A 22,932-nucleotide genomic window follows, 5' to 3' on the forward strand; every position below is an offset into this window, starting at 1 on the left:
CCAACTAGAAAGACATACAAAAATGCCTCAACGTGACGTCGGAGGCCCAAGCCTTTAGCCAAGGCCACTATGCAACAATCTGCTGTCTTCATCCAGGTAAGGTCAGCTTGACATTTGAAGACGCTAAGATCGTGGGTAAATCCAGGGTAGACTGAGATGCAGAAGCTCCAGCCAACGCAGTCCTGTCACTGGAAGACGAATGCAGTAACTATGCCTGCACCAACAGAGCCCTCCCTCTGGCCGTGGGCCTAGAACATGATTTTTTGGTAGCTGCTGTTGGGGAAGAGGCCCTTGGGCTTTAACCTGCGGACAGCCTCCCTTAAATGCTTGGGCTGCAGTGGGGGCGTTTCTCCCCACATCTCACACACGTCCAGGGCCTCCTCCAGCACCTCTCCGACGAAGACCTTGGCTATTCCAGCCATGGCAATGGCCACGTTCTCAGGCACCGATCTGCCAGTGATAGACTGCATCAGACCTGCAATGCGTGCTTTTGGGAAAGCTGACCGGCGAAACACTTCGTAGCGGGCCAGCTGCTCCTCAGACATGGCAGACAGCAGGGTTGCCATCCTCTGAGCCTCCTCCGCATCCACGGCGGGCTTCCTGTCCTTCTTTCCTTTGGTGTCTCTTTTCCGTCTTTTGGCTGCAGGAGGAGCTGAGGCTGAGGCTTCATTGTCACCTTCTGTGAGGTCCATGACATCCTGACGGCTGAGCTCACCTTCCTGACCTCTGGGTTCTTCCAAGTGCCCATCTAGGTCCGCAGGGTGCCCATCCTTGTTGCTGCCCGTCAGACCTTGGGGCATGGCGAACATCTCAGCAGACACACCTGTTTGCCTGCCTGTCTCCACGGGTGAGATTCAGGTCTGCTCCGTGACAGCAGCTGTAGCAGCAGAAGTTCCAGCTGGGGTGGTTTGATTATGGATCCCAAATGAGATTTTGAGAACCTTTCAAAGATTTTGGCTGCTATGTTTCCGGCGAGCCGTAGTTTACCCACAACTGGGCACAGCTCCCTGCCACCCCTTCCCCCACGCAAACACACACACTGGGTTTTCCCACTTCCACAACGTGGAGAAACTTGTGGATGGAGAGTAGATTAGTTTTAGATCAACGCAGAATAAATTCTCACAAATTTTGGGTATTGCAAACAAACCCCAGCTCACAGGTCAGAAGTTCTCCAAGGAAAAGTGACTGCCTCGTGCTCAGAGTCACACGAGGGACCTCCAGGATGGGTCTGTCTGTGTGGCCGTTGCCTTCACCTGAGGAGGGTCTGGCTTCGACCTGATTCGAGTTCGTGGCAGGATTCAATGCCTCAGGGTTGTGAAACCCAGGCCCACTTGTTTGTTCTGCCAGCTGCCGGGAGGACGCTCTGAGCTCCAACAGGTGTTGCCCAGGTCTGGGCTGTGGCAGCTCCCTGGGTCTGCACAGCCAGTGCTGAGGAATCACCCACAGGGGAATGGAATCTCAGGGAGGTTCAGTCCCTTATAGACAACTCAGATGATTGAAGTTGACCCAGCCCATAACAGCCATCCTTTCTGGGTATTCCTAATCTAATCAGGGGTTTGGGCGGGCTCCTCAATTCAAGGTTCCGCCCACACCCAAGGGAGGGTCAGAGGCAGGGCTCGGCTCTCGGGGTGGGGGGACGGAAACTGCAGCGGGCATTTCAGAATTCTCTCTTCCTCACTGAATCGCAAATTTCACATTTCACAACAGTGAAGAAAACATTGACAGTAAAAATGAGACATCTTATGAAGTTGCACGTTAGAAAACTTAAACGTCAGAGAAAACAATCTCTGACTCACAGGGAAACAAGTGGTTTATGTGATACTCCAAAAATAGACTGGGCTGTGTGACGGGAATACGAAAATATTATTTCAATTTTATCGTATTGTATTGTATTGCATTGTATTGTATTGAATTGTATTGTATCGCGTTTTATTTATTTATTTTGGAGACAGAGTCTGGCTCTGTCCCCCAGGCTGGATTGCAGCGCCCTGCTGTAAGCTGTCTGCAGCCTCTGCCTCCTGGGTCCAAGCAACTCCCCTGACTCCGCCTCCAGAGTAGCTGGGACTAAGTGTGCACGCCAGCGCGCCGGGAGAAATTTGCATTTCTTAAAGCAGAGAGCAGGTTTCACCATCTTGGCCAGGGAAAGCCACCGCCTGGCCGGCGCCACGAAGACGCCCGGCCAATGCGGCCGCCGGCAGAAGGGCGCCGCCTACGGGAGGGATCAAGAAGCCTCACCGCTACAGGCCTGGCACTGCGCAAACTCAGAAAGTAGCCGAAGTCCACGCAGCTGCTCCTCCTCAAGCTGCCCTTCCAGCGCCTGATGCGCAACATCGCGCAGGTCATCATCCGGGACGTGCGCTTCCAGAGCGCGGCCATTGGCGCCCCACAGGAGCCCAGTGAGGCTTCCCTGGTGCACCTCTTTGAAGACACCTAGCCGTGTGCCATCCATAAATGCCCTGCCCTCTTCTCCCCTATAGATGTGTACTAGCGCTCTGCCTTGTACCCTCTTCCAGAGGAAACACAATCCATCAATGGACCGTTTAAGCCTTTCTAGCTTGGGTACAACTTTTCGTGCAGTTGTACTTGTAAGCTTTGTACTTTATGCTTCTAGAGACTAGACCCTAGACAGTATCTGCTTGGAATAGTGGAGCCAGCTGGCTGAAACTTTATTGAGGCATATGCTAATTACTTGTGAGGGCAAAGGCAGGCAGTGAGGATGTTCAGGTTATCACAAAACAGTAAATATGGGAAAATAGTCAAGTACAGTCACTTTATTTGTTAGATATCTGGTCACCACTTTAAAAGCACCAGTCGGAGCCCACATTTCTCGAGGAAGTCTCCAGATGTACAGTATGAGATAGACTTCAAGAATAGCAGTGAAGCTCCAGGTAACACCTCATTGTCGTTAACGTGTAATACAGTCAGCCGTGAAAGCTGTCGAAGCTTTCTCCTGGAGAGGTACCACTTTCTACAGTTTTCTTCCTTGAGAGCCGTGGCTATGTGATATTATGTACTGAGAAGATTTCGTATGCGATTTTTAAAAAGTCAGGAAACAACAGATGCTGGCAAGGCTGTCAAGATATTGAAAGACTTTTACAATGTCTGTGAGAGTGCAGATCAGTTCAACCATTGTGGAAGACAGTGTGGCGAGTCCTCAAGGATCTAGAACCAGAAATACCACTGGACCCGGCTCTCTCGTTACCGGGTATATACCCAAAGGATCGTCATTGATCCTACCGTAAGGACACGTGCACAGCTACGTTCATTGCGGCACAGTTTACAAGAGCAACGACCTGGAACCATGCCAGATGCCCATCGGTGATAGACTGGATAAAGAATATGTGCGGTATATACACCAGGGAATACTATGTAGCCATAAAAAAAGAATGAGTTCGTGTTCTTTGCGGTGACATGGATGACACGGGAGACCATCATTCTCAGCAAACCAACACAGGAAGGGAAAACCACACACCACATGTTCTCACTCATAAGCGGGAGTTGATGAGTGAGAACACATGGACAGAGACAGTGGAACATCACACCCCGTGGCCTGTCGCGGGGTGGGAGGCAAGGGAAAGGAGAGCACTAGGGCAAACACCCAACGACGCAGGTGGGGCTTAAAGCCCAGATGGTGGGTTGATTGGTGCAGCAAACCGCTATGGCACGTGTATTCCTCGGTAACACACCTGCACGTTCTGCACAAGTATCCCACAGCTTAAGGGGAAAAAAAAAAACAAAAAAAAATGCGAAGGGACACTGAACTCACTCAGCTAATCCAATTTTCCTCTCTGAGAGAACAAGGCTGTGTTCCTGCTCCTGAGCTGACCTCTGAGACCTTGAAGGGAACTTGTTTCTGTCTTCAGCAGTTCAGCCTTACTCAGACCCCACTCAACGTATTGAGTTCTACGAGGGGCATGACAAATGTTCTAAGCTTGTGTGTGGAGCTGAGAGCCATCTACAGACTGGGAGGTAATGAGTCTCTTGGGGCTTCCTTCTTTTGGGAGCTCAAGCACTCTGATTCCTCAGGGAGCCCTCCCGTCTCCATCAGTTCTGCCGAGAACCTGTACCCTCCTTGTGTCTCTAAGACGCACCGGTCTAACTTGTTGTACGCCTTTACGAGAAAGTTGGCAGAATAAAAGGAAAGCTAAAGCAGGCCAGATTATGGAGGTATGAAACAGAATTTCCCCATTCTTGGTAAGGTTTAGAAATTTGTGTAATCTGGCCATCAGAGAAATGCAAATCAAAACCACAGTGAGATACCATCTCACGCCAGTTAGAACGGCCATGATTAAAAAAGCAGGAAACAACAGGTGCTGGAGAGGATGTGGAGAAATAAGAACACTTTTACACTGTTGGTGGGACTGTAAACTAGTTCAAACATTGTGGAAGTCAGTGTGGCGATTCCTCAGGGATCTAGAACCAGAAATACCATTTGACCCAGCCATCCCAGCACTGGGTGTATACCCAAACTTCTATAAATCATGCTGCTATAAAGACACATGCCCACGTATGATTATTGCGGCACTATTCACAATAGCAAAGAGTTGGAACCAACCCAAATGTCCAACAACGATAGACTGGATTAAGAAAATGTGGCACAGATACACCATGGAATACTATGCAGCCATAAAAAATGATGAGTTCGTGTCCTTTGTAGGGACACGGATGAAACTGGAAAACATCATTCTCAGTAAACTATCGCAAGGACAAAAAACCAAACACCGCACGTTCTCACTCATAGGTGGGAATTGAAGAATGAGAACCCATGGACACAGGAAGGGGAACATCACATTCCGGGGACAGTTGGGGGGTGGGGGGAGGGGGGAGGGACAGCATTAGGAGATATAGCTGATGCTAAATGACGAGTTAATGGGTGCAGGAAATCAACCTGGCACATGGATACATATGTAACAAACCTGCACATTGTGCACATGTACCCTAAAAGCTAAATTATAATAAATAAATAAATAATAAATAAATAAATAAGAAATTTGTGTAATACCCAAAGGCAGATTCTACGTACTATTTTAAGTAGTCCTATTTTAAGAGGAAAAACTGAGTGTATGAGGAAATACAACTATGTCGTATGGGGGTATATTTTGCTTCAGGAGGAAAGAGAACATGTTATTCTCCTTTCAGTATTGGAGCCGATCAATGGGGTCTCTTGGATTCTTTTGGCTCATGCTCTGTGATTCAGGGGGCACATGGCAGACGTAAACAGACTGAAAAGGCACCAGGGATATCTGTGAGCTGTGCCGGGAAGCTTCACAGTGATTCGGTAATAAATCTCGGGTCTTTACTCTATAATGAAAAATTACTCATTTGCATCCTAAACGTACAGCAGAGCATGTGCAGGTAGAGTGTGGAATAACTTTGTCACTCGTGATGAACCCACTTGGTCCGATATTTTAGTACATTCTCCCATGTCTCTGTACTCGTGTTTGATTTCCGGAGTGGATCATCGTTAGAATGAATAAAATCAGGAACACGGTAAAGCAAGGTTTTGAACTAAATTTCAGTGTCTCTGGAATCACTGGCGATATCACCGTGTGTGGCAACCCTGAAGTATCAATAGGCTGTCTCCACGCCTTTGAAACTACATACAGGTTCATGAGAAATGTCGTCGAAGGAAAGGTGGTTTTGGAATTGGCTGCTCTCTAGACTTCTACGATGCATCTACACTACGTTACGTCCTAAAACAGGAAAGGGTCACTTGCTGGCGTAAAGCACAGTAGGCATTAATAAGAGAAGGGTCAACTGAGAGAAAAAAATGCTTCGTGATGTGATTTTTATTTCTGCAGTTTGGAGAAGCGTTTAACTGTTTTTGTGATGACTCACAGAAATAGATATGAGCATGAGGAACACACAGGACCACAACTGGGAAACATCTCTGGAGGCTTCCCTTACTGAAACCCAGACATAGGCATACAAGCTAAGACACGGCAACAGCAGGCTTCAGCACGAAACCGCAGAAATCTCTCGGAAAGGGCTTCCCTCTCCGAATGCAGCTTCCTGTCCACAGGATGCTCAAGGCCCAGGCACCTATCTTCTTCCAACTAGAAAGACATACAAAAATGCCTCAACGTGACGTCGGAGGCCCAAGCCTTTAGCCAAGGCCACTATGCAACAATCTGCTGTCTTCATCCAGGTAAGGTCAGCTTGACATTTGAAGACGCTAAGATCGTGGGTAAATCCAGGGTAGACTGAGATGCAGAAGCTCCAGCCAACGCAGTCCTGTCACTGGAAGACGAATGCAGTAACTATGCCTGCACCAACAGAGCCCTCCCTCTGGCCGTGGGCCTAGAACATGATTTTTTGGTAGCTGCTGTTGGGGAAGAGGCCCTTGGGCTTTAACCTGCGGACAGCCTCCCTTAAATGCTTGGGCTGCAGTGGGGGCGTTTCTCCCCACATCTCACACACGTCCAGGGCCTCCTCCAGCCCCTCTCCGACGAAGACCTTGGCTATTCCAGCCATGGCAATGGCCACGTTCTCAGGCACCGATCTGCCAGTGATAGACTGCATCAGACCTGCAATGCGTGCTTTTGGGAAAGCTGACCGGCGAAACACTTCGTAGCGGGCCAGCTGCTCCTCAGACATGGCAGACAGCAGGGTTGCCATCCTCTGAGCCTCCTCCGCATCCACGGCGGGCTTCCTGTCCTTCTTTCCTTTGGTGTCTCTTTTCCGTCTTTTGGCTGCAGGAGGAGCTGAGGCTGAGGCTTCATTGTCACCTTCTGTGAGGTCCATGACATCCTGACGGCTGAGCTCACCTTCCTGACCTCTGGGTTCTTCCAAGTGCCCATCTAGGTCCGCAGGGTGCCCATCCTTGTTGCTGCCCGTCAGACCTTGGGGCATGGCGAACATCTCAGCAGACACACCTGTTTGCCTGCCTGTCTCCACGGGTGAGATTCAGGTCTGCTCCGTGACAGCAGCTGTAGCAGCAGAAGTTCCAGCTGGGGTGGTTTGATTATGGATCCCAAATGAGATTTTGAGAACCTTTCAAAGATTTTGGCTGCTATGTTTCCGGCGAGCCGTAGTTTACCCACAACTGGGCACAGCTCCCTGCCACCCCTTCCCCCACGCAAACACACACACTGGGTTTTCCCACTTCCACAACGTGGAGAAACTTGTGGATGGAGAGTAGATTAGTTTTAGATCAACGCAGAATAAATTCTCACAAATTTTGGGTATTGCAAACAAACCCCAGCTCACAGGTCAGAAGTTCTCCAAGGAAAAGTGACTGCCTCGTGCTCAGAGTCACACGAGGGACCTCCAGGATGGGTCTGTCTGTGTGGCCGTTGCCTTCACCTGAGGAGGGTCTGGCTTCGACCTGATTCGAGTTCGTGGCAGGATTCAATGCCTCAGGGTTGTGAAACCCAGGCCCACTTGTTTGTTCTGCCAGCTGCCGGGAGGACGCTCTGAGCTCCAACAGGTGTTGCCCAGGTCTGGGCTGTGGCAGCTCCCTGGGTCTGCACAGCCAGTGCTGAGGAATCACCCACAGGGGAATGGAATCTCAGGGAGGTTCAGTCCCTTATAGACAACTCAGATGATTGAAGTTGACCCAGCCCATAACAGCCATCGTTTCTGGGTATTCCTAATCTAATCAGGGGTTTGGGCGGGCTCCTCAATTCAAGGTTCCGCCCACACCCAAGGGAGGGTCAGAGGCAGGGCTCGGCTCTCGGGGTGGGGGGACGGAAACTGCAGCGGGCATTTCAGAATTCTCTCTTCCTCACTGAATCGCAAATTTCACATTTCACAACAGTGAAGAAAACATTGACAGTAAAAATGAGACATCTTATGAAGTTGCACGTTAGAAAACTTAAACGTCAGAGAAAACAATCTCTGACTCACAGGGAAACAAGTGGTTTATGTGATACTCCAAAAATAGACTGGGCTGTGTGACGGGAATACGAAAATATTATTTCAATTTTATCGTATTGTATTGTATTGCATTGTATTGTATTGAATTGTATTGTATCGCGTTTTATTTATTTATTTTGGAGACAGAGTCTGGCTCTGTCCCCCAGGCTGGATTGCAGTGCCCTGCTGTAAGCTGTCTGCAGCCTCTGCCTCCTGGGTCCAAGCAACTCCCCTGACTCCGCCTCCAGAGTAGCTGGGACTAAGTGTGCACGCCACCGCGCCGGGAGAAATTTGCATTTCTTAAAGCAGAGAGCAGGTTTCACCATCTTGGCCAGGGAAAGCCACCGCCTGGCCGGCGCCACGAAGACGCCCGGCCAATGCAGCCGCCGGCAGAAGGGCGCCGCCTACGGGAGGGATCAAGAAGCCTCACCGCTACAGGCCTGGCACTGCGCAAACTCAGAAAGTAGCCGAAGTCCACGCAGCTGCTCCTCCTCAAGCTGCCCTTCCAGCGCCTGATGCGCAACATCGCGCAGGTCATCATCCGGGACGTGCGCTTCCAGAGCGCGGCCATTGGCGCCCCACAGGAGCCCAGTGAGGCTTGCCTGGTGCACCTCTTTGAAGACACCTGGCCGTGTGCCATCCATAAATGCCCTGCCCTCTTCTCCCCTATAGATGTGTACTAGCGCTCTGCCTTGTACCCTCTTCCAGAGGAAACACAATCCATCAATGGACCGTTTAAGCCTTTCTAGCTTGGGTACAACTTTTCGTGCAGTTGTACTTGTAAGCTTTGTACTTTATGCTTCTAGAGACTAGACCCTAGACAGTATCTGCTTGGAATAGTGGAGCCAGCTGGCTGAAACTTTATTGAGGCATATGCTAATTACTTGTGAGGGCAAAGGCAGGCAGTGAGGATGTTCAGGTTATCACAAAACAGTAAATATGGGAAAATAGTCAAGTACAGTCACTTTATTTGTTAGATATCTGGTCACCACTTTAAAAGCACCAGTCGGAGCCCACATTTCTCGAGGAAGTCTCCAGATGTACAGTATGAGATAGACTTCAAGAATAGCAGTGAAGCTCCAGGTAACACCTCATTGTCGTTAACGTGTAATACAGTCAGCCGTGAAAGCTGTCGAAGCTTTCTCCTGGAGAGGTACCACTTTCTACAGTTTTCTTCCTTGAGAGCCGTGGCTATGTGATATTATGTACTGAGAAGATTTCGTATGCGATTTTTAAAAAGTCAGGAAACAACAGATGCTGGCAAGGCTGTCAAGATATTGAAAGACTTTTACAATGTCTGTGAGAGTGCAGATCAGTTCAACCATTGTGGAAGACAGTGTGGCGAGTCCTCAAGGATCTAGAACCAGAAATACCACTGGACCCGGCTCTCTCGTTACCGGGTATATACCCAAAGGATCGTCATTGATCCTACCGTAAGGACACGTGCACAGCTACGTTCATTGTGGCACAGTTTACAAGAGCAACGACCTGGAACCATGCCAGATGCCCATCGGTGATAGACTGGATAAAGAATATGTGCGGTATATACACCAGGGAATACTATGTAGCCATAAAAAAAGAATGAGTTCGTGTTCTTTGCGGTGACATGGATGACACGGGAGACCATCATTCTCAGCAAACCAACACAGGAACGGAAAACCACACACCACATGTTCTCACTCATAAGCGGGAGTTGATGAGTGAGAACACATGGACAGAGACAGTGGAACATCACACCCCGTGGCCTGTCGCGGGGTGGGAGGCAAGGGAAAGGAGAGCACTAGGGCAAACACCCAACGACGCAGGTGGGGCTTAAAGCCCAGATGGTGGGTTGATTGGTGAAGCAAACCGCTATGGCACGTGTATTCCTCGGTAACACACCTGCACGTTCTGCACAAGTATCCCACAGCTTAAGGGGAAAAAAAAAAACAAAAAAAAATGCGAAGGGACACTGAACTCACTCAGCTAATCCAATTTTCCTCTCTGAGAGAACAAGGCTGTGTTCCTGCTCCTGAGCTGACCTCTGAGACCTTGAAGGGAACTTGTTTCTGTCTTCAGCAGTTCAGCCTTACTCAGACCCCACTCAACGTATTGAGTTCTACGAGGGGCATGACAAATGTTCTAAGCTTGTGTGTGGAGCTGAGAGCCATCTACAGACTGGGAGGTAATGAGTCTCTTGGGGCTTCCTTCTTTTGGGAGCTCAAGCACTCTGATTCCTCAGGGAGCCCTCCCGTCTCCATCAGTTCTGCCGAGAACCTGTACCCTCCTTGTGTCTCTAAGACGCACCGGTCTAACTTGTTGTACGCCTTTACGAGAAAGTTGGCAGAATAAAAGGAAAGCTAAAGCAGGCCAGATTATGGAGGTATGAAACAGAATTTCCCCATTCTTGGTAAGGTTTAGAAATTTGTGTAATCTGGCCATCAGAGAAATGCAAATCAAAACCACAGTGAGATACCATCTCACGCCAGTTAGAACGGCCATGATTAAAAAAGCAGGAAACAACAGGTGCTGGAGAGGATGTGGAGAAATAAGAACACTTTTACACTGTTGGTGGGACTGTAAACTAGTTCAAACATTGTGGAAGTCAGTGTGGCGATTCCTCAGGGATCTAGAACCAGAAATACCATTTGACCCAGCCATCCCAGCACTGGGTGTATACCCAAACTTCTATAAATCATGCTGCTATAAAGACACATGCCCACGTATGATTATTGCGGCACTATTCACAATAGCAAAGAGTTGGAACCAACCCAAATGTCCAACAACGATAGACTGGATTAAGAAAATGTGGCACAGATACACCATGGAATACTATGCAGCCATAAAAAATGATGAGTTCGTGTCCTTTGTAGGGACACGGATGAAACTGGAAAACAACATTCTCAGTAAACTATCGCAAGGACAAAAAACCAAACACCGCACGTTCTCACTCATAGGTGGGAATTGAAGAATGAGAACCCATGGACACAGGAAGGGGAACATCACATTCCGGGGACAGTTGGGGGGTGGGGGGAGGGGGGAGGGACAGCATTAGGAGATATAGCTGATGCTAAATGACGAGTTAATGGGTGCAGGAAATCAACATGGCACATGGATACATATGTAACAAACCTGCACATTGTGCACATGTACCCTAAAAGCTAAATTATAATAAATAAATAAATAATAAATAAATAAATAAGAAATTTGTGTAATACCCAAAGGCAGATTCTACGTACTATTTTAAGTAGTCCTATTTTAAGAGGAAAAACTGAGTGTATGAGGAAATACAACTATGTCGTATGGGGGTATATTTTGCTTCAGGAGGAAAGAGAACATGTTATTCTCCTTTCAGTATTGGAGCCGATCAATGGGGTCTCTTGGATTCTTTTGGCTCATGCTCTGTGATTCAGGGGGCACATGGCAGACGTAAACAGACTGAAAAGGCACCAGGGATATCTGTGAGCTGTGCCGGGAAGCTTCACAGTGATTCGGTAATAAATCTCGGGTCTTTACTCTATAATGAAAAATTACTCATTTGCATCCTAAACGTACAGCAGAGCATGTGCAGGTAGGGTGTGGAATAACTTTGTCACTCGTGATGAACCCACTTGGTCCGATATTTTAGTACATTCTCCCATGTCTCTGTACTCGTGTTTGATTTCCGGAGTGGATCATCGTTAGAATGAATAAAATCAGGAACACGGTAAAGCAAGGTTTTGAACTAAATTTCAGTGTCTCTGGAATCACTGGCGATATCACCGTGTGTGGCAACCCTGAAGTATCAATAGGCTGTCTCCACGCCTTTGAAACTACATACAGGTTCATGAGAAATGTCGTCGAAGGAAAGGTGGTTTTGGAATTGGCTGCTCTCTAGACTTCTACGATGCATCTACACTACGTTACGTCCTAAAACAGGAAAGGGTCACTTGCTGGCGTAAAGCACAGTAGGCATTAATAAGAGAAGGGTCAACTGAGAGAAAAAAATGCTTCGTGATGTGATTTTTATTTCTGCAGTTTGGAGAAGCGTTTAACTGTTTTTGTGATGACTCACAGAAATAGATATGAGCATGAGGAACACACAGGACCACAACTGGGAAACATCTCTGGAGGCTTCCCTTACTGAAACCCAGACATAGGCATACAAGCTAAGACACGGCAACAGCAGGCTTCAGCACGAAACCGCAGAAATCTCTCGGAAAGGGCTTCCCTCTCCGAATGCAGCTTCCTGTCCACAGGATGCTCAAGGCCCAGGCACCTATCTTCTTCCAACTAGAAAGACATACAAAAATGCCTCAACGTGACGTCGGAGGCCCAAGCCTTTAGCCAAGGCCACTATGCAACAATCTGCTGTCTTCATCCAGGTAAGGTCAGCTTGACATTTGAAGACGCTAAGATCGTGGGTAAATCCAGGGTAGACTGAGATGCAGAAGCTCCAGCCAACGCAGTCCTGTCACTGGAAGACGAATGCAGTAACTATGCCTGCACCAACAGAGCCCTCCCTCTGGCCGTGGGCCTAGAACATGATTTTTTGGTAGCTGCTGTTGGGGAAGAGGCCCTTGGGCTTTAACCTGCGGACAGCCTCCCTTAAATGCTTGGGCTGCAGTGGGGGCGTTTCTCCCCACATCTCACACACGTCCAGGGCCTCCTCCAGCACCTCTCCGACGAAGACCTTGGCTATTCCAGCCATGGCAATGGCCACGTTCTCAGGCACCGATCTGCCAGTGATAGACTGCATCAGACCTGCAATGCGTGCTTTTGGGAAAGCTGACCGGCGAAACACTTCGTAGCGGGCCAGCTGCTCCTCAGACATGGCAGACAGCAGGGTTGCCATCCTCTGAGCCTCCTCCGCATCCACGGCGGGCTTCCTGTCCTTCTTTCCTTTGGTGTCTCTTTTCCGTCTTTTGGCTGCAGGAGGAGCTGAGGCTGAGGCTTCATTGTCACCTTCTGTGAGGTCCATGACATCCTGACGGCTGAGCTCACCTTCCTGACCTCTGGGTTCTTCCAAGTGCCCATCTAGGTCCGCAGGGTGCCCATCCTTGTTGCTGCCCGTCAGACCTTGGGGCATGGCGAACATCTCAGCAGACACACCTGTTTGCCTGCCTGTCTCCACGGGTGAGATTCAGGTCTGCTCCGTGACAGCAGCTGTAGCAGCAGAAGTTCCAGCTGGGGTGGTTTGATTATAGATCCCAAATGAGATTTTGAGAACCTTTCAAAGATTTTGGCTGCTATGTTTCCGGCGAGCCGTAGTTTACCCACAACTGGGCACAGCTCCCTGCCACCCCTTCCCCCACGCAAACACACACACTGGGTTTTCCCACTTCCACAACGTGGAGAAACTTGTGGATGGAGAGTAGATTAGTTTTAGATCAACGCAGAATAAATTCTCACAAATTTTGGGTATTGCAAACAAACCCCAGCTCACAGGTCAGAAGTTCTCCAAGGAAAAGTGACTGCCTCGTGCTCAGAGTCACACGAGGGACCTCCAGGATGGGTCTGTCTGTGTGGCCGTTGCCTTCACCTGAGGAGGGTCTGGCTTCGACCTGATTCGAGTTCGTGGCAGGATTCAATGCCTCAGGGTTGTGAAACCCAGGCCCACTTGTTTGTTCTGCCAGCTGCCGGGAGGACGCTCTGAGCTCCAACAGGTGTTGCCCAGGTCTGGGCTGTGGCAGCTCCCTGGGTCTGCACAGCCAGTGCTGAGGAATCACCCACAGGGGAATGGAATCTCAGGGAGGTTCAGTCCCTTATAGACAACTCAGATGATTGAAGTTGACCCAGCCCATAACAGCCATCCTTTCTGGGTATTCCTAATCTAATCAGGGGTTTGGGCGGGCTCCTCAATTCAAGGTTCCGCCCACACCCAAGGGAGGGTCAGAGGCAGGGCTCGGCTCTCGGGGTGGGGGGACGGAAACTGCAGCGGGCATTTCAGAATTCTCTCTTCCTCACTGAATCGCAAATTTCACATTTCACAACAGTGAAGAAAACATTGACAGTAAAAATGAGACATCTTATGAAGTTGCACGTTAGAAAACTTAAACGTCAGAGAAAACAATCTCTGACTCACAGGGAAACAAGTGGTTTATGTGATACTCCAAAAATAGACTGGGCTGTGTGACGGGAATACGAAAATATTATTTCAATTTTATCGTATTGTATTGTATTGCATTGTATTGTATTGAATTGTATTGTATCGCGATTTATTTATTTATTTTGGAGACAGAGTCTGGCTCTGTCCCCCAGGCTGGATTGCAGTGCCCTGCTGTAAGCTGTCTGCAGCCTCTGCCTCCTGGGTCCAAGCAACTCCCCTGACTCCGCCTCCAGAGTAGCTGGGACTAAGTGTGCACGCCAGCGCGCCGGGAGAAATTTGCATTTCTTAAAGCAGAGAGCAGGTTTCACCATCTTGGCCAGGGAAAGCCACCGCCTGGCCGGCGCCACGAAGACGCCCGGCCAATGCAGCCGCCGGCAGAAGGGCGCCGCCTACGGGAGGGATCAAGAAGCCTCACCGCTACAGGCCTGGCACTGCGCAAACTCAGAAAGTAGCCGAAGTCCACGCAGCTGCTCCTCCTCAAGCTGCCCTTCCAGCGCCTGATGCGCAACATCGCGCAGGTCATCATCCGGGACGTGCGCTTCCAGAGCGCGGCCATTGGCGCCCCACAGGAGCCCAGTGAGGCTTCCCTGGTGCACCTCTTTGAAGACACCTAGCCGTGTGCCATCCATAAATGCCCTGCCCTCTTCTCCCCTATAGATGTGTACTAGCGCTCTGCTTTGTACCCTCTTCCAGAGGAAACACAATCCATCAATGGACCGTTTAAGCCTTTCTAGCTTGGGTACAACTTTTCGTGCAGTTGTACTTGTAAGCTTTGTACTTTATGCTTCTAGAGACTAGACCCTAGACAGTATCTGCTTGGAATAGTGGAGCCAGCTGGCTGAAACTTTATTGAGGCATATGCTAATTACTTGTGAGGGCAAAGGCAGGCAGTGAGAATGTTCAGGTTATCACAAAACAGTAAATATGGGAAAATAGTCAAGTACAGTCACTTTATTTGTTAGATATCTGTTCACCACTTTAAAAGCACCAGTCGGAGCCCACATTTCTCGAGGAAGTCTCCAGATGTACAGTACGAGATAGACTTCAAGAATAGCAGTGAAGCTCCAGGTAACACCTCATTGTCGTTAACGTGTAATACAGTCAGCCGTGAAAGCTGTCGAAGCTTTCTCCTGGAGAGGTACCACTTTCTACAGTTTTCTTCCTTGAGAGCCGTGGCTACGTGATATTATGTACTGAGAAGATTTCGTACGCGATTTTTAAAAAGTCAGGAAACAACAGATGCTGGCAAGGCTGTCAAGATATTGAAAGACTTTCACAAGGTCTGTGAGAGTGCAGATCAGTTCAACCATTGTGGAAGACAGTGTGGCGAGTCCTCAAGGTTCTAGAACCAGAAATACCATTGGACCCGGCTCTCTCGTTACCTTGTATATACCCAAAGGATCGTCATTGATCCTACCGTAAGGACACGTGCACAGCGACGTTCATTGCGGCACAGTTTACAAGAGCAAAGACCTGGAACCATCCCAGAGCCCATCGGTGATAGACTGGATAAAGAATATGTGCGGTACATACACCAGGGAATACTATGTAGCCATAAAAAAGAATGAGTTCGGGTTCTTTGCGGTGACATGGATGACACGGGAGACCATCATTCTCAGCAAACCAACAGAGGAACGGAAAGCCACCCACCACATGTTCTCACTCATAACCGGGAGTTGATGAGTGAGAACACATGGACAGAGACAGTGGAACATCACACCCCGTTCCCTGTCGTGGGGTGGAAGGCAAGGGAAAGGAAAGCACTAGGGCAAACAGCCAACGCAGGTGGGGCTTAAAGCCCAGATGGTGGGTTGATTGGTACAGCAAACCGCTATGGCACGTGTATTCCTCGGTAACAAACCTGCACGTTCTGCACAAGTATCCCAGAGTTTCAGGGGAAAAAAAAAAAAAATGCGTAGGGACACTGAACTCACTCAGCTAATCCAATTTTCCTCTCTGAGAGAACAACGCTGTGTTCCTGCTCCTGAGGTGACCTCTGAGACCTTGATGGGAACTTGTTTCTGTCTTCAGCAGTTCAGCCTTACTCAGACCCCACTCAACGTACTGAGTTCTACGAGGGGCATGACAAATGTTCTAAGCTTGTGTGTGGAGCTGAGAGCCATCTACAGACTGGGAGGTAATGAGTCTCTTGGGGCTTCCTTCTTTTGGGAGCTCAAGCACTCTGATTCCTCATGGAGCCCTCCCGTCTCCATCAGTTCTGCCGAGAACCTGTACCCTCCTTGTGTCTCTAAGACGCACCGGTCTAACTTGTTGTACGCCTTTACGAGAAAGTTGGCAGAATAAAAGGAAAGCTAAAGCAGGCCAGATTATGGAGGTATGAAACGGAATTTCCCCATTCTTGGTAAGGTTTAGAAATTTGTGTAATCTGGCCATCAGAGAAATGCAAATCAAAACCACAGTGAGATACCATCTCACGCCAGTTAGAACGGCCATGATTAAAAAAGCAGGAAACAACAGGTGCTGGAGAGGATGTGGAGAAATAAGAACACTTTTACACTGTTGGTGGGACTGTAAACTAGTTCAAACATTGTGGAAGTCAGTGTGGCGATTCCTCAGGGATCTAGAACCAGAAATACCATTTGACCCAGCCATCCCAGCACTGGGTGTATACCCAAAGTTCTATAAATCATGCTGCTATAAAGACACATGCCCACGTATGATTATTGCGGCACTATTCACAATAGCAAAGAGTTGGAACCAACCCAAATGTCCAACAACGATAGACTGGATTAAGAAAATGTGGCACAGATACACCATGGAATACTATGCAGCCATAAAAAATGATGAGTTCGTGTCCTTTGTAGGGACACGGATGAAACTGGAAAACATCATTCTCAGTAAACTATCGCAAGGACAAAAAACCAAACACCGCACGTTCTCACTCATAGGTGGGAATTGAAGAATGAGAACCCATGGACACAGGAAGGGGAACATCACATTCCGGGGACAGTTGGGGGGTGGGGGGAGGGGGGAGGGACAGCATTAGGAGATATAGCTGATGCTAAATGACGAGTTAATGGGTGCAGGAAATCAACCTGGCACATGGATACATATGTAACAAACCTGCACATTGTGCACATGTACCCTAAAAGCTAAATTATAATAAATAAATAAATAATAAATAAATAAATAAGAAATTTGTGTAATACCCAAAGGCAGATTCTACGTACTATTTTAAGTAGTCCTATTTTAAGAGGAAAAACTGAGTGTATGAGGAAATACAACTATGTCGTATGGGGGTATATTTTGCTTCAGGAGGAAAGAGAACATGTTATTCTCCTTTCAGTATTGGAGCAGATCAATGGGGTCTCTTGGATTCTTTTGGCTCATGCTCTGTGATTCAGGGGGCACATGGCAGACGTAAACAGACTGAAAAGGCACCAGGGATATCTGTGAGCTGTGCCGGGAAGCTTCACAGTGATTCGGTAATAAATCTCGGGTCTTTACTCTATAATGAAAAATTACTCATTTGCATCCTAAACGTACAGCAGAGCATGTGCAGGTAGGGTGTGGAATAACTTTGTCACTCGTGATGAACCCACTTGGTCCGATATTTTAGTACATTCTCCCATGTCTCTGTACTCGTGTTTGATTTCCGGAGTGGATCATCGTTAGAATGAATAAAATCAGGAACACGGTAAAGCAAGGTTTTGAACTAAATTTCAGTGTCTCTGGAATCACTGGCGATATCACCGTGTGTGGCAACCCTGAAGTATCAATAGGCTGTCTCCACGCCTTTGAAACTACATACAGGTTCATGAGAAATGTCGTCGAAGGAAAGGTGGTTTTGGAATTGGCTGCTCTCTAGACTTCTACGATGCATCTACACTACGTTACGTCCTAAAACAGGAAAGGGTCACTTGCTGGCGTAAAGCACAGTAGGCATTAATAAGAGAAGGGTCAACTGAGAGAAAAAAATGCTTCGTGATGTGATTTTTATTTCTGCAGTTTGGAGAAGCGTTTAACTGTTTTTGTGATGACTCACAGAAATAGATATGAGCATGAGGAACACACAGGACCACAACTGGGAAACATCTCTGGAGGCTTCCCTTACTGAAACCCAGACATAGGCATACAAGCTAAGACACGGCAACAGCAGGCTTCAGCACGAAACCGCAGAAATCTCTCGGAAAGGGCTTCCCTCTCCGAATGCAGCTTCCTGTCCACAGGATGCTCAAGGCCCAGGCACCTATCTTCTTCCAACTAGAAAGACATACAAAAATGCCTCAACGTGACGTCGGAGGCCCAAGCCTTTAGCCAAGGCCACTATGCAACAATCTGCTGTCTTCATCCAGGTAAGGTCAGCTTGACATTTGAAGACGCTAAGATCGTGGGTAAATCCAGGGTAGACTGAGATGCAGAAGCTCCAGCCAACGCAGTCCTGTCACTGGAAGACGAATGCAGTAACTATGCCTGCACCAACAGAGCCCTCCCTCTGGCCGTGGGCCTAGAACATGATTTTTTGGTAGCTGCTGTTGGGGAAGAGGCCCTTGGGCTTTAACCTGCGGACAGCCTCCCTTAAATGCTTGGGCTGCAGTGGGGGCGTTTCTCCCCACATCTCACACACGTCCAGGGCCTCCTCCAGCACCTCTCCGACGAAGACCTTGGCTATTCCAGCCATGGCAATGGCCACGTTCTCAGGCACCGATCTGCCAGTGATAGACTGCATCAGACCTGCAATGCGTGCTTTTGGGAAAGCTGACCGGCGAAACACTTCGTAGCGGGCCAGCTGCTCCTCAGACATGGCAGACAGCAGGGTTGCCATCCTCTGAGCCTCCTCCGCATCCACGGCGGGCTTCCTGTCCTTCTTTCCTTTGGTGTCTCTTTTCCGTCTTTTGGCTGCAGGAGGAGCTGAGGCTGAGGCTTCATTGTCACCTTCTGTGAGGTCCATGACATCCTGACGGCTGAGCTCACCTTCCTGACCTCTGGGTTCTTCCAAGTGCCCATCTAGGTCCGCAGGGTGCCCATCCTTGTTGCTGCCCGTCAGACCTTGGGGCATGGCGAACATCTCAGCAGACACACCTGTTTGCCTGCCTGTCTCCACGGGTGAGATTCAGGTCTGCTCCGTGACAGCAGCTGTAGCAGCAGAAGTTCCAGCTGGGGTGGTTTGATTATGGATCCCAAATGAGATTTTGAGAACCTTTCAAAGATTTTGGCTGCTATGTTTCCGGCGAGCCGTAGTTTACCCACAACTGGGCACAGCTCCCTGCCACCCCTTCCCCCACGCAAACACACACACTGGGTTTTCCCACTTCCACAACGTGGAGAAACTTGTGGATGGAGAGTAGATTAGTTTTAGATCAACGCAGAATAAATTCTCACAAATTTTGGGTATTGCAAACAAACCCCAGCTCACAGGTCAGAAGTTCTCCAAGGAAAAGTGACTGCCTCGTGCTCAGAGTCACACGAGGGACCTCCAGGATGGGTCTGTCTGTGTGGCCGTTGCCTTCACCTGAGGAGGGTCTGGCTTCGACCTGATTCGACTTCGTGGCAGGATTCAATGCCTCAGGGTTGTGAAACCCAGGCCCACTTGTTTGTTCTGCCAGCTGCCGGGAGGACGCTCTGAGCTCCAACAGGTGTTGCCCAGGTCTGGGCTGTGGCAGCTCCCTGGGTCTGCACAGCCAGTGCTGAGGAATCACCCACAGGGGAATGGAATCTCAGGGAGGTTCAGTCCCTTATAGACAACTCAGATGATTGAAGTTGACCCAGCCCATAACAGCCATCCTTTCTGGGTATTCCTAATCTAATCAGGGGTTTGGGCGGGCTCCTCAATTCAAGGTTCCGCCCACACCCAAGGGAGGGTCAGAGGCAGGGCTCGGCTCTCGGGGTGGGGGGACGGAAACTGCAGCGGGCATTTCAGAATTCTCTCTTCCTCACTGAATCGCAAATTTCACATTTCACAACAGTGAAGAAAACATTGACAGTAAAAATGAGACATCTTATGAAGTTGCACGTTAGAAAACTTAAACGTCAGAGAAAACAATCTCTGACTCACAGGGAAACAAGTGGTTTATGTGATACTCCAAAAATAGACTGGGCTGTGTGACGGGAATACGAAAATATTATTTCAATTTTATCGTATTGTATTGTATTGCATTGTATTGTATTGAATTGTATTGTATCGCGTTTTATTTATTTATTTTGGAGACAGAGTCTGGCTCTGTCCCCCAGGCTGGATTGCAGCGCCCTGCTGTAAGCTGTCTGCAGCCTCTGCCTCCTGGGTCCAAGCAACTCCCCTGACTCCGCCTCCAGAGTAGCTGGGACTAAGTGTGCACGCCAGCGCGCCGGGAGAAATTTGCATTTCTTAAAGCAGAGAGCAGGTTTCACCATCTTGGCCAGGGAAAGCCACCGCCTGGCCGGCGCCACGAAGACGCCCGGCCAATGCGGCCGCCGGCAGAAGGGCGCCGCCTACGGGAGGGATCAAGAAGCCTCACCGCTACAGGCCTGGCACTGCGCAAACTCAGAAAGTAGCCGAAGTCCACGCAGCTGCTCCTCCTCAAGCTGCCCTTCCAGCGCCTGATGCGCAACATCGCGCAGGTCATCATCCGGGACGTGCGCTTCCAGAGCGCGGCCATTGGCGCCCCACAGGAGCCCAGTGAGGCTTCCCTGGTGCACCTCTTTGAAGACACCTAGCCGTGTGCCATCCATAAATGCCCTGCCCTCTTCTCCCCTATAGATGTGTACTAGCGCTCTGCCTTGTACCCTCTTCCAGAGGAAACACAATCCATCAATGGACCGTTTAAGCCTTTCTAGCTTGGGTACAACTTTTCGTGCAGTTGTACTTGTAAGCTTTGTACTTTATGCTTCTAGAGACTAGACCCTAGACAGTATCTGCTTGGAATAGTGGAGCCAGCTGGCTGAAACTTTATTGAGGCATATGCTAATTACTTGTGAGGGCAAAGGCAGGCAGTGAGGATGTTCAGGTTATCACAAAACAGTAAATATGGGAAAATAGTCAAGTACAGTCACTTTATTTGTTAGATATCTGGTCACCACTTTAAAAGCACCAGTCGGAGCCCACATTTCTCGAGGAAGTCTCCAGATGTACAGTATGAGATAGACTTCAAGAATAGCAGTGAAGCTCCAGGTAACACCTCATTGTCGTTAACGTGTAATACAGTCAGCCGTGAAAGCTGTCGAAGCTTTCTCCTGGAGAGGTACCACTTTCTACAGTTTTCTTCCTTGAGAGCCGTGGCTATGTGATATTATGTACTGAGAAGATTTCGTATGCGATTTTTAAAAAGTCAGGAAACAACAGATGCTGGCAAGGCTGTCAAGATATTGAAAGACTTTTACAATGTCTGTGAGAGTGCAGATCAGTTCAACCATTGTGGAAGACAGTGTGGCGAGTCCTCAAGGATCTAGAACCAGAAATACCACTGGACCCGGCTCTCTCGTTACCGGGTATATACCCAAAGGATCGTCATTGATCCTACCGTAAGGACACGTGCACAGCTACGTTCATTGCGGCACAGTTTACAAGAGCAACGACCTGGAACCATGCCAGATGCCCATCGGTGATAGACTGGATAAAGAATATGTGCGGTATATACACCAGGGAATACTATGTAGCCATAAAAAAAGAATGAGTTCGTGTTCTTTGCGGTGACATGGATGACACGGGAGACCATCATTCTCAGCAAACCAACACAGGAACGGAAAACCACACACCACATGTTCTCACTCATAAGCGGGAGTTGATGAGTGAGAACACATGGACAGAGACAGTGGAACATCACACCCCGTGGCCTGTCGCGGGGTGGGAGGCAAGGGAAAGGAGAGCACTAGGGCAAACACCCAACGACGCAGGTGGGGCTTAAAGCCCAGATGGTGGGTTGATTGGTGCAGCAAACCGCTATGGCACGTGTATTCCTCGGTAACACACCTGCACGTTCTGCACAAGTATCCCACAGCTTAAGGGGAAAAAAAAAAACAAAAAAAAATGCGAAGGGACACTGAACTCACTCAGCTAATCCAATTTTCCTCTCTGAGAGAACAAGGCTGTGTTCCTGCTCCTGAGCTGACCTCTGAGACCTTGAAGGGAACTTGTTTCTGTCTTCAGCAGTTCAGCCTTACTCAGACCCCACTCAACGTATTGAGTTCTACGAGGGGCATGACAAATGTTCTAAGCTTGTGTGTGGAGCTGAGAGCCATCTACAGACTGGGAGGTAATGAGTCTCTTGGGGCTTCCTTCTTTTGGGAGCTCAAGCACTCTGATTCCTCAGGGAGCCCTCCCGTCTCCATCAGTTCTGCCGAGAACCTGTACCCTCCTTGTGTCTCTAAGACGCACCGGTCTAACTTGTTGTACGCCTTTACGAGAAAGTTGGCAGAATAAAAGGAAAGCTAAAGCAGGCCAGATTATGGAGGTATGAAACAGAATTTCCCCATTCTTGGTAAGGTTTAGAAATTTGTGTAATCTGGCCATCAGAGAAATGCAAATCAAAACCACAGTGAGATACCATCTCACGCCAGTTAGAACGGCCATGATTAAAAAAGCAGGAAACAACAGGTGCTGGAGAGGATGTGGAGAAATAAGAACACTTTTACACTGTTGGTGGGACTGTAAACTAGTTCAAACATTGTGGAAGTCAGTGTGGCGATTCCTCAGGGATCTAGAACCAGAAATACCATTTGACCCAGCCATCCCAGCACTGGGTGTATACCCAAACTTCTATAAATCATGCTGCTATAAAGACACATGCCCACGTATGATTATTGCGGCACTATTCACAATAGCAAAGAGTTGGAACCAACCCAAATGTCCAACAACGATAGACTGGATTAAGAAAATGTGGCACAGATACACCATGGAATACTATGCAGCCATAAAAAATGATGAGTTCGTGTCCTTTGTAGGGACACGGATGAAACTGGAAAACATCATTCTCAGTAAACTATCGCAAGGACAAAAAACCAAACACCGCACGTTCTCACTCATAGGTGGGAATTGAAGAATGAGAACCCATGGACACAGGAAGGGGAACATC

General features: G+C 48.7%; 3 protein-coding genes across 3 annotated transcripts; all 3 read right to left on the reverse strand.

Moving 5' to 3' along the window:
• Positions 1–248: 248 nt before the first annotated feature.
• Positions 249–2,376, reverse strand: LOC134735520 (TATA-box binding protein associated factor 11 like protein 2-like). Its single transcript, XM_063630819.1, has 2 exons — positions 2,236–2,376; positions 249–839 (listed from the first exon to the last, which is right to left on the reverse strand). Exons 1-2 carry the CDS (start codon positions 2,374–2,376, stop codon positions 249–251), a joined length of 732 nt encoding a protein of 243 aa, XP_063486889.1.
• Positions 2,377–12,352: 9,976 nt separating this feature from the next.
• On the reverse strand, positions 12,353–14,480 carry LOC134735521 (TATA-box binding protein associated factor 11 like protein 2-like). Its single transcript, XM_063630820.1, has 2 exons — positions 14,340–14,480; positions 12,353–12,943 (listed from the first exon to the last, which is right to left on the reverse strand). The coding sequence occupies exons 1-2, from the start codon at positions 14,478–14,480 to the stop codon at positions 12,353–12,355; spliced, it is 732 nt and encodes a 243-aa protein (XP_063486890.1).
• A 3,912-nt stretch (positions 14,481–18,392) lies between these two features.
• LOC134735522 (TATA-box binding protein associated factor 11 like protein 2-like) lies at positions 18,393–20,520 on the reverse strand. Its single transcript, XM_063630821.1, has 2 exons — positions 20,380–20,520; positions 18,393–18,983 (listed from the first exon to the last, which is right to left on the reverse strand). The coding sequence occupies exons 1-2, from the start codon at positions 20,518–20,520 to the stop codon at positions 18,393–18,395; spliced, it is 732 nt and encodes a 243-aa protein (XP_063486891.1).
• Positions 20,521–22,932: the final 2,412 nt, after the last annotated feature.

This window comes from Symphalangus syndactylus, chromosome 21 (assembly GCF_028878055.3).
Source record: "Symphalangus syndactylus isolate Jambi chromosome 21, NHGRI_mSymSyn1-v2.1_pri, whole genome shotgun sequence".
NCBI classification, from domain to species: Eukaryota; Metazoa; Chordata; class Mammalia; order Primates; family Hylobatidae; genus Symphalangus; species Symphalangus syndactylus.

Excerpts from the sequence above, each read along its gene's own strand:
- LOC134735520 (XM_063630819.1), bottom strand. The coding sequence starts at position 2,376 with ATGGCCGCGCTCTGGAAGCGCACGTCCCGGATGATGACCTGCGCGATG. Across the intron at positions 840-2,235 it reads GCAGTGCCAGGCCTGTAGCG|ACAGGCAGGCAAACAGGTGT; the intron begins GTGAGGCTTCTT and ends TCACCCGTGGAG.
- LOC134735521 (XM_063630820.1), bottom strand. The coding sequence starts at position 14,480 with ATGGCCGCGCTCTGGAAGCGCACGTCCCGGATGATGACCTGCGCGATG. Across the intron at positions 12,944-14,339 it reads GCAGTGCCAGGCCTGTAGCG|ACAGGCAGGCAAACAGGTGT; the intron begins GTGAGGCTTCTT and ends TCACCCGTGGAG.
- LOC134735522 (XM_063630821.1), bottom strand. The coding sequence starts at position 20,520 with ATGGCCGCGCTCTGGAAGCGCACGTCCCGGATGATGACCTGCGCGATG. Across the intron at positions 18,984-20,379 it reads GCAGTGCCAGGCCTGTAGCG|ACAGGCAGGCAAACAGGTGT; the intron begins GTGAGGCTTCTT and ends TCACCCGTGGAG.